This window comes from Mycteria americana, chromosome 14 (genome assembly GCF_035582795.1).
Source record: "Mycteria americana isolate JAX WOST 10 ecotype Jacksonville Zoo and Gardens chromosome 14, USCA_MyAme_1.0, whole genome shotgun sequence".
Classification (NCBI taxonomy): domain Eukaryota; kingdom Metazoa; phylum Chordata; class Aves; order Ciconiiformes; family Ciconiidae; genus Mycteria; species Mycteria americana.
This window is the reverse complement of record NC_134378.1, coordinates 8746674-8759618: the sequence shown is the minus strand read 5'-3', so window position 1 is coordinate 8759618 and position 12945 is coordinate 8746674. Positions and strand designations below refer to the sequence as shown.

The 12945-nt window shown below is 36.0% G+C and overlaps 1 protein-coding gene across 7 annotated transcripts in view; it reads right to left on the bottom strand.

Annotated features, from left to right (window-relative positions):
- Positions 1-413: 413 nt before the first annotated feature.
- Positions 414-12945, bottom strand: part of STAU1 (staufen double-stranded RNA binding protein 1) — a 32397-nt gene continuing 19865 nt past the window's right edge. For 2 of the 7 annotated variants that reach the window (XM_075517483.1, XM_075517484.1), the window contains exons 8-16: positions 10244-10342; positions 8687-8917; positions 7989-8132; positions 6974-7120; positions 6073-6145; positions 5334-5653; positions 4474-4596; positions 2843-2928; positions 420-2196 (exon numbers count right to left, since the gene is read on the bottom strand). In XM_075517483.1, coding sequence (XP_075373598.1) covers positions 2109-2196; positions 2843-2928; positions 4474-4596; positions 5334-5653; positions 6073-6145; positions 6974-7120; positions 7989-8132; positions 8687-8917; positions 10244-10342 — 1311 coding nt within the window. In that variant the 3' untranslated portion in view covers positions 420-2108. Of the gene's footprint in view, positions 2197-2842; positions 2929-4473; positions 4597-5333; positions 5654-6072; positions 6146-6973; positions 7121-7988; positions 8133-8686; positions 8918-10243; positions 10343-12945 lie in introns of all 7 variants that reach the window. The other 5 variants (XM_075517487.1, XM_075517485.1, XM_075517486.1 and 2 more) reach the window with 5 other exon arrangements.

The window sequence follows — 12945 nt, the reverse complement described above, 5'->3', positions numbered from 1 at the left end:
TAGAACTCCCTTTGGCTTACCTAGAATCCACATAGTGACCTGAAGTCTTCCATCATGAGGCTGTGATTACAAGGTCTTTGACAAAAGAACCTTCTCTTACATAGCACCTCTAAGATGATAGCTGCATTTAAGAGTATTGAAACAGAGGTATCTACGGCAAAGTACCTTAACTAACGTTCATATGAAACACAGGATTATCAACAAATGAATGCTGCAAAATAGTCAGAAGAATAGGGTCTGGTCCCATCCAAAGAGAAAACTCCTGAGTAGCAGCAGATAAACGCAGGGAGACCATTTACACCACTATCGATGTGGTATGTTTTGCAATATAAATTGTTTGGTAAGTAGTTTCTAAGTTGTAAGAATTTGCAATACAAAGCCTCAGCCTAGCAAGTTTCTTTTAATTTTTAAATGTACAGCATTTTAGTTCTACAAATGTAAAAAAAAAAAAAAACAAAACCAAAAAAACCCAAAAACTTTACAATGTTTTTTGCGCTTATAATGATCAAAACCAACTTGATTCAATAAAATTTGGTATGCAGTTAATGTGGCCCAATTGCTTTTGATAATGCAAATAAAATGGCCGAGACATTTAGCTTTGAGACACAGCATATGCAGTAACTGCTTTCTGTGACAAGAGTTACCACACCCACTGCAAACAGGTGTTGAGGAAGTGCTGCTACACATTACCAGTTAAGTACACACTGAACGTAGTTCACATCCAAATGATACACTGTCATGTGTCAGTCTACGGTGCCAGTTTTTGTTGCTAGAGGGAAAGTTTTGTTTTGAAAGTACTACCCCCCAAAAATTACTAAGTGCAAGGCAAGGTTATGACTCAAATTACAAGCAAACAAGGAAACTTAAAAGTAGAGACTTAAACTTTGAAATCATACCAACCTGTTGTGCCAGGTTTCTTGTCATAATCATAACTTTAGTTTAAGCTCCCATTAATACAGTTGCACTAACACACTGTGGCACAAATAACAAAATGTACCCACATTACTTTTGAATTTCCTTGACCTTGCCAGGTTTTCACATCCTCCACATTACTAAATAGTAGTTATTTATATGTAATTGATAACCATTGTACAGTTACTCCATAGCTTTACAATACTGCCCGTACTATATCACAAGCATTACAAATCCTATAAAAAAGCAGCCCCTGTAGTGGCATACAAGAATAAATTAACCAAAAAAATTTAGTATTACCATTTATTGGTGACAAACACTACGTTTTACTTACATTCCATGGGGAGAAAAAATTCCAGCGTAAACAATGAACTGAAGCGGTACTTAACTTGCAAGGCTATCGTGCTTTACCTGGACCATATGCAAAAAACTTTATTGCGCACAGTTCAGTGCGCAATAACACAACATCAAAAGCAACACAGTTTATATATAAACATAGGTAATTTTTTTCAGCCCTACATGGAGATGTAATTAAACAGTATAAAGCACTCAAGGAAAATCAATCTGCGGTTTTATATGCACTACATTGAGATCATATCCTGTAACGTAGTGAGCTGTGTGCCATCTATACACACAATCCTTAAAACATAGATCAGAGATATTTAAAGTCATGTTGCATTCGAGTTCCCCTACCCCCCACTCAAGAAAACTAGAAATTAACAAAAAATGATCAAACAAAGTTTAAAATTCCTAAAGTGTTTTAATTCATTCAACCGTTGGATAATTAAGCTAGGTTTGTGAAAATATTGGACTTTTTAAAATGGTGGGCACACAATTTGTTTCCAGTGAAACTTTGCTATTTCAATAAAAACAAAATAACCACATACATGGATATGATCTTCCCAAGTTAGTTCACAGATAACATGTCAGTCTCAGAAGACAAAGTTTCTAAACTGTGCTATTGTTCTAGATACAATTAAGAAACTTTTAAATGAAAAATTTATAGTGTCATTTCAATCAAAACAACATAATGAAACTAAAAATTTATCACTGTTTGAAGAAAAAGCAACGGTTATGATTTAGACACTACAGTAGGTTGTAAAGACTGTAGCACTCTAAAACAGTTAGGTTACATTAATAGGAAGCATTTGATTTTCTCTGGTGCTTTCAGGTTTGGGTCCAGTCAAAAGCCTTTTTTAGGCAGTGCTGTCCAGTGTTTGTCCCAAAGTGTTTGAGTTAGCCGGTTTGAGAAGAGGGTCACTTTCCATTTCTTGTTTCACACATCTACAAATGAGAAAACACCTGTTACTTAGGAGAGAAAACACTATTTCCACGAATAAGATGCTTCGAAATCGGATACAAAGAATTTGAGGTGCATATAACAATTTGTTTCCATGTAACTGGCCTCTGTTTTTAATCAATTAGCACTTTGTTAATTCCACCATTTTGACAGCTTATTATCTAAATGAGAGGATAAAGTTGTTTTGTTTTTCTGGTCAGAGTGATTTGCAACCCCTCCATGTTTCTGCTGAAAGCAAGCTGTGAAACCTATACACTGTTTACAGTTTACATACGGGAGATTTCTAGAAAGAGAGGAGCAGCTATAGCACTTAAACACACTGAAAAGTCACACTATTTACAAATATAGGTAAACAAATAGTGTAAGCAGAGGGATCACAGTCAGAATTGCTCTGTATCACAGCCATTACATTTTATCCACTTGCTCCTGCTTAGTAATTTGCACTTGACACATGAAAATTACAAGCTTGATCATAAAACCTACCCTCTCATCCTTCTGAAGAAGATACAGCCCTTGGCTTTTTAACTTTTCTGGCAAAGAAAAAAACCCCTCACATTTTATTTGTTTATAGTACATCATAGGGTTAGAGGTTTCCATTAATGCAAGGGAAAGTCAATGGGTCACACTCACACAGACATTGGTCCATTTCCTGTTCTTGGCATCTCTGTGGTTTGTTGGTCCAACTCAGACAGCAACTTTAAAATATTCAACGCAGCCTAAGGAAAAGAGAGAGCATGCAGCAGTTCAACCTGAGTCCATTTCATTAATTTAGTGAAAGCAGGACCGGGACTCATTTAAAACAAGGTAAATGTTCAAATTTTGGTAATATATTTTTTAAGATGCATAATTAGGGTGGAAGAAATACAATGGTGTAGAATTTAATCTTGCTACATTAAACAATAGAATGGTGCTGTGGCTAGGGGATTCCCATTGCATTTGTTTTAGCAATAGGGGAAAATTAATTCAGCAGCACTATTAATATCAAGGAAAAAGGCACTAAATTAGTAATGGCTCAAACTGTACAGAGCTTAAGATAAAGGACATTAAAATACACAGAACCAAAAAGTCCTTTGCAGAAAAAGAAAACAAGTTACACAAGAATCAAAAACACAACACAGATAGGGCACATGTGACTTTTTAAAAGAAGAGTCATTGTGACATGGCTAATGCAGAAGTAAGTCACCTCCTTTGAGAACTGAAATTTTTTTTCAATTTGATTCAGATCAATTTCAGGTGCACCTTTTCAGAATATCCCCGATGAGTTATGGCACATGCGTTAGTGAAAGCTGAATATCTGAACAGAGGAAGGTTCTCACGTTGGCCCAGTTGCAATGGTTAAGCTCTGAACTGGCTGTCCTTTTCCCTTCTACCTACGGCACTGACTTGTGCGCTTAGTCTTACAGGAGCTCTTTACAGCAGGATGTAGAGATGGGTATGCAAATGTCAAAATTAAGTGACAAAGATCAAAGAAATCTCTATCAAATTATAGCCATTAGAAAATTACTGCAAAAATTTTTAGTATAAAAGTCAGTAAAATCAGGTTTTCCTAAGAGTATTTACATATTGCAAACTATTACTTTAGTCTGCAGTCAGTACTCAGGTCACCACTGGATGCCAAAAGCACTAAGCTCTTTTCAAATTATAGACGACTGTGTACATATTATTAGCAATATGTAATGTCTTTTATAGACAAAGTCCTTTACAGTTTACAGTCTAGAAGACTCATTCTTTCACAAAGAAATATTTCAGCTACTGTGAATAAAAATCTTATTTATAAAGGGAGCTTAACAAATTTAGAGTGTCTCCTGCTATCTAATGGTGAATTGCATTTCTACCATTTTGGATTCCGTTCTAGCAGAAAGTCTGGTAACGTGAACCCAAATATTACAGTTCCCAATGAAATATCAGCCCATTCTGTTACAGAAAATATGCTGATACACTCTTATGTTTTGAAAGTTCCTTTTCATACATTTTCTTTAATATGTGCTCATGCAAATAATATCAAGATAAAGCAAATGCATTTTTTTGTGGAACAAAATTGTGAGCATAAATTAAGCATTTTAAAGGTTATTTAGATTAGATTCTGATACTATTAATCAATTATTTCAGCAACCTCTGAAATATTAGACAAAAATTAGCCAGGGAATTTTACAGCATTAATTCGTTGCTATCCAGCAGTAATAGGAAACCTTGGTCTATCCGCTGCATCCCTTAGTTCACTGAAGGCCAAAGAGAAAGCATTTCAGCAATATTCATCATACCATATCGTGGCAAGATTCTACATCCTTTCCAATTCCATGGCTGATCAGTGGTGGCTGAGAGGAACAGTTTATAAGAGATACAAACTCATTCTTGTTATTTTTTGGAAAGTCTTTATATTCAACCTGAAGAAAAGAGAAAGATTTAGTTCTTTTCAGTTCACCAAGTACAGGAAATATATCACAATTGCTATAGATTATTTGCCCATATATCAAGCTGAACCTTAGTTTTAATCATTCTGTCAGCCAGTGGAACCATTTACTTTGAAGTCCGACTTCACTTGCAATGTTCTTTAGTAATCATGAGAGCTCTGCAAGCCTTCTGAATAAAAGTGGCTACGTAATAATGATTGTTGCTGAGACCTTTGTTCTGATTATAGCTATCTGCATTTAAAATTTTCCCTATTATACTTTTTAATCCACTGAGCTCCTCTAATGTATTAATATAGGAACTTTTATGCAATTCTGATTAAAGGGACCAAACACAAGAAAATGTAGAGCCTGCAAATGTTAATATATGAAAGATTATTAAAAAACATTATTTCAGATCAGCCAAGTTCAAGTTTATATTATGTTCATACATCATGGAAATTTTCAGGAAATGTTACTTTCAATTTTATTCTTCCAATAGTAGCACTGAATTAAGGCTGCAGTACAGAAATGTACATTTGAAAACTAAATTTTAAAAAGCTGTGAAATTCAGTATATTTCATAGGTAAAGTAAAACATTTACTTTAATTTCAGCTTAACAGGCAGCCTCAGAATACATCAGTCACCAGCAGAACTAAAAAGCTTTGTTATAAACAACAGGTTGGACCAGTTTGGATAGCTTTGGAAGAAATCTTGCAAAGCTGAACATTTACCTGGATTCCTTGAACGTTGGAAAGATAGTCCAGCTGCTCAGAGGGCCTAGTAAGTGGTCCGTGGGGTACGTGGCCTGATGAGTTGTTATTCTTTAGTATGGTCTCAGCAGTAGGAGAAGTACCACCATACAATAGCTCTCTAGCGATCATTGCTGTTACTGTAGCCTTGGCAGGATTTGGGGCTGCCCTGTTGAACTCTTTGGTGTGGTGTCCTTGATTGGCTCCTACAGCTTGTGCAACCTCAGGGACCATGGGAAGAATTCCAGCAGGAAGCTGCTGATGGCTGAGATAAGGCATCCTAAACTCATCTTCTTTATTACCTGAGAAGAGAGAGGTACATACTAAACAGATACTAGCTATTTCTATGAGGCCTTCTGCAGGCACATGAAGGCATATACAGGCATCAAAAGCCATTCTTGAAAAAAATAATTTGTTTCAAATTGCTTTTGAAGCACTAACGAACTTAGTGAGCTTGATTCACCCTTTGGTGGGTCAGAGATTCAGCATCATCAAGACAAAGTTTGCTTATTGAATGAAAGATTCAGTGAACAAAACCCTCCCAAGGGGTGGATTTAGTCTGCGGGCCAGCAGTTGGATACCTCTGCTCATTACTGTGTGTTAAATGGCACTGTTGAAGGGACTGAGAAACATATCTTACATATGCCAACACATGCCATATGCATACATATGCTTACACACATGCCAACAGGGCTGCACTTCTTTCAGTAAAGTTACTTACTAGTTGAAGTCTCTTCAGAGCCCGGCTCAAAGAAGGTTACTTTTCTTCCATCACCTGGTTTCTTCACTGGTGTCTTAAAAATAAAAGGAAAAAAAGCCAAAACCACAATATCTCTTTAAAACTTCTTTTCCCCCCAGGTTTTAAAGTTTTAAAGTTTTCAAGATGTAGGTGATCTGACTAGTTAAAATTTTACTGAAGAATTTATTATTCAAAAACCTCAATTATTACACAGCTACCAAGAAAAGACAAGTTCAGTGATTCTTACGCACTGAATGACTAAAACTATCTACAGACTAGTGAAGTGGTATTAAGAACAGAGATATTGAGAACTACATACCATAATAAAGCCAGTTAAACTAACATTAGTTAGTATTGTCGAGGACAACGTACTGGACATAAATGAGCATATACACGGAAAAGGAGAAAATTAAAACCAGACTTGCTATTTTAACTCCCTGGTAACATCTGCTGAATCAATACAAGAATGCAAGACTCCTTCCCTGCTAAGGGACCCACCAAAGAAAGAGACCTATAACAAACTTTCGACTGCAATTGGTGATAAGGCTATGTAAAACTATTCCTACCACAAAGTCCTATAACCTATGTGTCTGCAAGCTTCTAAGACCAAATACATCATTTATCACAGGTTTTGAGCCATTCTATAAAGAAGAAATACATTCATTTAGCCTTCTGATGTGACTTTGATTTACTTGCAAAATGGAAACCTTAATGTATCCAAAATGCACTATTAGTTAGCGAACAGTCACGTCAATACACCTCCTTCCTGGCTAGGGCAGAAAGCATCAATTTACTACACTGTTACTGTCTTGCAAAGCTGCTATTGTTTCAACTCAACTTCTGCTGTAGTATCAAACAGCGGTTGATTTTTAAAGACTCTTACCTTCTCTTCTGTTTTTAATGCTGGCTTTGGAGGTTGAGGTTGAGGGACTTTGAAACCTAAAAGTTCCAACATATTTTCAGCTGCATTGCGTTTAGCAACTTTTTTGTTCGTGCCCATTCCTTCAGCTGTGTGTACGCCAACTTTCACCTGGACAAAAGAGGAAGAAAAAAACAAATCAATTCTTAAACAGTAGTATGAGGATTCGCTTATTAGTGATCTGTGTCTCGAGCATGCTACGAGTCACGAAATAGTTCAAGTGATCATTATTCTAAGCAAGTTGTCATCTATTATCAATGATCATTGGCCTCCAAGCACAAAAAACCCAAAGAGAAGTCACGCAAACAACTATATTTCATCATCTCACCTTGGCAACAGCCTAAATGCTCCAAACTGGTATCACAGCAGACAAATTTTCCAAGCTGAAGTTACAGGTTTAGCAGATTTACTAATGTAATGGAAAGAAAGCAACTAACCTTCCTGTCTTGGCCAGGACAGGAGAGAGGTCTGGAGAATGCACTTAATTATTAGAGGCTAGTAGATACTTGTATTAAAAATACTACTATGCTATTGGGATTTGCAATGCAGAGTGCAGAAAGTGCTGCACTCTAAAGCAACACACGAAAACTCAGGGGAAGGAGGAAATGAAGGATACCCAGGCTTGTGTTAATAAATCCTACATTAAAAAATATAAGAAGCTCAGTATCTCTTAACAGAATATTAACATTCCTGTTAATTAAAACATTAGGCAGTTACAACACAGACTTCTGGTGCCCTATGCAATTTTTTTTTTTTAAACAAGATTCAGATCACTTTTCTTGAACCTTTATCTTCCTTGAATGTAGCCCGCTAGATATCTTCTTAATAAGTTTCATGGAAATTTGGCTGTAATCCTGTTAACTTTGTACATCATCATGACAACCTGATTACTATAAAAAACAAAACAAAACCACAACACCCACCCCCCCCCAAAGCCATCACACCCATGCAACTAGATTTCTCAAATTAACATACAAACCTGCATAACAAACTCCCTGCGCCTCGGAAGACCACGTTCTGTGATGAGCATGTACTCTGGTTCCTTCTCTTTCTTGGCCTGCTGTATCTGGGCAAGTCTGCTAATGGGATTCATTCCTTGACCATATTCTGGACTTGTTTGCAGCTATGTAGAACAATGTTTAGGAAATAAGCCAAAATTTGTGAATATTTGGTTTAATAGACAAATGCAGCGTGCCACTGAATTCATTCATCTCTAGAATTTAAAAACACTGAAATAAAAGTTGCTTAATGAAACACTGTCACAGCCAAAGAGAAACACTCAATTTATTTGTCACAGTTGACCGCATATAACCTACCACTGGTAACAGTTTTACAAGTTCTAATCCTGCTATATTAGGAGGGACAGGCTTGCAGGAGAATTGCACAAGCAAAATCATGCAAAACCTGAAGCTGTAAAGTCTAAGGCTTGAAAGTCAGAGCTTGATCTTTATGTGCCACTCATTCTTTTATAAGGTTTCTCTTTCATCCTGAATTTACTGGTAACTGTTGTAAAAGTGGTGTCAGAACCCCATTGTGGGAGCAAAATACCATTTCATTTGTAGTACCAGACTGCTGATAAAAGTTGAGCAGTTGAAAAGTGTTTATAATTAACTCAGAAACATCTCTCATCTGATGATGATTTATAATAGTCAGATTTCCAATGTGTTTGTCTCTTACCTTCACTATTGATTTTGTTTTCTTTTTGATTCGTGGCTTCATTTTCTCAACTGTAGGAAGGGGTGGCAATTTTTTCAGTTCTTCTAGGACCGCTATTGCAGCGTTTTTCTTTGAGATCTTCTTGCTCTTTCCTTCACCTTCACCCATGAATTCTCCAACTGACACCTTGGTTACAAAGCTCTTCATATGGGGAGGACCACTTTCCTTGGTCACCTGTTTCAGAGGGAAAAACTGAGTGAAAGCGTGATAAACACTTATTAAAAATGGTAGGGCACATTGTTTATAGCAAACTTCTCTCAAGAATTACGGATAACGAGATTTTAGATTCTCATACAATCCAGAAAGTAAAGATGTAAATCATACTCACTCTAATAACATCGTCCCACCCAAATAAACATATACTTTAAAAAGATCAGATGCAGCAAGCAGTAAACAGCATTTACATACAAGTCATTAATTAATTTACTGATTTACTCTTTCAGTGTTAAAATATGACTGTTCTATTTCATCAGTGTGTACTTCCACACAGTTAACATCACCTCATTAAATACATCATGTTATAGTAACAAAACATTACAGAGAAAGCAATTCTTTAGGATCCAGTATTTTAGTTCAGAAAGCAAGAATTCTGGAGACATCTAAAAGATAGCTGCCTACTACAGATTTAGTCTTTTAACTCCATTCATAACACATCATACTTCAAAATATCCATAAAGTCAAAAAGTAATAATGAATTAAGAACTTCCACCCACAACTGGCTTTGTGTGACAGTATATTTTTACCAGTGATGCTCAGGCTAATCTGCAAGAATCGAAAGCTTCATGTAAAATTTCACAGAACAGTTTTAGAAGCAATTTAGTTATGCACAATTGTGTTTTCTTACTATAATAATTCAGATAGTTGACTTAAATGTTACTCTGCCAGCTCAGGAAAGCAGCATGATAAATTAATATTTTAGTGAAACAGAGATGCTCCTATGGAAGCTATCGATTTAAGATAACTAAAATGATCAAGGAGGGGCAAAGAGGCAGCAAGCAGCCAGGCCAAAGGGAAAGGAAAGTAAGATGCACATGAGGTCACCTCATGGCAAGAAAAGAAACCTATTTGTGAGATTCTGCAACTTGCGGGTAGTCCACATCAGTGCTTAATTAAACAAATACTTCCATAAATGTCTTTCAGAGTGAGCTATACTCTTTTGCCTTGACTCTGCACTTCAATGTTCTAACCATTAGTGTGGGGTTGTGTTTTGTTTCTTCACTGTAATACTGATTTTTCAAAAAGCTTGGAAAAAAGATTGCACAGACAACCACAGTGTAGCTGTTCACTCATGTTCTGATTTTACTGCATGAATTTGTGAACAGGTGGATTTTTCTTTTTTCTTCACTTTACCATATAAACTCCAAGACAATCAGGGTGACTGTCAAAGATAAAAGTGTATTCACAACTAACAAGACATGTTAAAAGTCAGTTGTTTGGGTTATCTAGAAGAGACTCAACTTAATGTGTACCCTTAATATTCTAATAAAAACAAATCTAGAGCTTGTAAAATAAACATACCTCAAAATTCACAGGCAAGTTCCTTTTAAGTGCAATCTCAAAAACTTGGCTTATTTCAGATTTATTGAGATTTTCATCATCTGGTTCTTTTCCGTTAACCTAAAAGAAGCATACTCTATTTAAAATAAAGATCCTATTAAATTGAGTTTTATCCATCCAACCAGTTTACTGAACTCTCAAAATTTTAAGTAATCTAACCTTTACTGCCATTTTACGTGAATGTGTAGAAATGCTGCACACATACTACAGAATTGAAATTTAAGAAGCTCATTTAAGATGTATGTGTAAAAGCTAGCAAACCTTCATAGTTTCATGTGCTCGTTACAGAAAAGAACAAATGGAATAAGGGCCAATAGGTTTAAAAATCTATTTATAGAAAAACAAACTGAAGTGTTAAATGAACTGATTTCCAAATGGAAGTACCTTTATGAAATACAGTTTTCATACGCTGATTGGACATTTGTACCAAAAGCACTAAGACAGTATCAGATAAGAGAAAGGGAAGGAAAAATAAAGATTCTGAGAATGGGACCAATGTGAATAAAGGATAGCTAATTAGACCCTGGCATAGTCCTGTCTTTTAACATGCTCCCTTGTAAGTGCTTCATCTACAGTTTTTTTTCTCATCTGAAGAACATACTATCAGGAACTTGCCTTAAATCAAACGGTGTACATCTCTGAGAACTTACACCTGCTAAGAGGACAGCAGTGCCAGGTGAAGCTTACCTACAGGCACTTCTACGTATCTCCAGGTAAAATTTTGATTGTGATTCCAAAAATGTCTTCACTGATGTTGGGCTCAACATGAACTAAGAGGCATGGTAACAGCAACAGAGAAATTTTAAGACTAAGTGTCCAACAGTGATATTGGAAAGATTATGATAAAGATGAATAGCAACAATTTCACCAATTATATCATGCCACAATACTAGTTATGCAACCAGGTAACAAAAATGATTTAAATATTTTATTGGAGCAGCAGAAATATGCTAGAGAGCTCTCATTGATTAAAAATATTTTTGATGGTAGCAAGCATCCCCAAAGTCTGTTACTAAAAGTTAGATTAAAACATGAAGCAAATTTTTTTTTCCACCACTTAAAGCAGCCTCTTCCCATCTCAGAACAAAATATGTGTAAAATTAATCTGTGGTTTTCACTCCTCCCACTGTCCCATCAGATTTCACACTGTTCTTATGGGTTGACCTTGTATTTCAGGTTCAAGTTGCAAACATTTCAGAAGAGCACCTATAGCCCAACATCCTTTTACAATGAAAACATCTGATACTTCCGATCCCACTACTACATCCAGTCTCCAACCTCTATGCGGAGGTCTACATAAAGCAATCTTCAGGTCTGCGAAAACTGAGACCGCATGATGGCACCACTCCCACAGGAGCGAGGTAGATGCACTGTGCATTAGACTGCATGAGAAACATGGAGGCAACACCTACACTAGAGGAACCATACTATACCTCAGCAGAAGGCACAACGCAGGTAAAAATTGGCAAAACCAAGATTGAATACAGGAGTCAAAAGTCTTGATCATCATATTCTAAAACCTATTTCAAATGCAATTGGTAAGTTCAAAAGAAATAGCATCATATACCCAGAAAAAAATATTTGAACTACTAAGGTCTTATTTTATTACGGTCTAGGTATTACAGCAAGTTTAGTACCAGCATCTCTAGGAATGATCTGTCACTACCCTTACTGTCAAAACATTAGCACAATCACTTTAATTACAAATATTTTTCCCCTCCTTGTAATTTCAGATATATTCTAGTTTTTCAGATTCCGACATTTTTCCTTGTGAAGGTCACCAGGACTTCTCTTTATTGGATTAGATTTTTCCCATTTAATATCCTTTCAAGAGAATACAAATAAATAGTATGGAATTATTTGCTATATTACGGTGTATATTCTTGACATATTCCAAGTCTGTTCACATGGCGTGAAACACAGGTACTTTCTTTCAATACCTTTATCTAAAAAGAGCAAATTAATAGCAAAATAACGATTAACAGACTAGCTATTTTATCAATTATTTTGCCTCCACTTGAGTTCTGGATCAGTTTATTTTATAAATCAAAAATAATCATACACACATGCTCTCCCTCTTTCTCTTTCCCTGCACACCTCAAGGCAGATGATCTATAACTCCTTTTAAAGTAGTTTGCATGTGTGCAGACTAAACTCTCCAAGGAATCTATGCCTCTAAGTCAGAATAAGGCCACGAATATAAGCATTTACCACTCTTCACTCTCATCAAATTGTTCAAATCCACCTCTAACAAGAGAAAAAAACAGTCACAAAAGTGATAGATTAAAAACTCCCAAGCAAATTGCCAAAGTAATATACTCCTTTAAGAGGGACTCGCCCTTTTCTAGGAACTCTTTCAATATGCACTTCCTCAAAGACTGCTTGTAAGCAAATTATGAGAAATCAGTGGAGTGGCTGATTAGAACTACACTGTTTTCAACATAGCTATCAGTCTGACTATTTTCTTTCTTGGTAAGGGTATAAAGAGCAGCTGATATTTACCAAATAAGCTGGCAAAAAACATAGAAGCAATTCTGGTTTTAGTACTTTCAGGCAAAAGTTAGAATTTCTGTCGAAGAATTGTGCCAGAAAGCCTACCTTCCTATGTTTTCTAAGCTTTAAATCGATGCTTTATCATCTCTGTCTTTCAATATGCAAAGTAA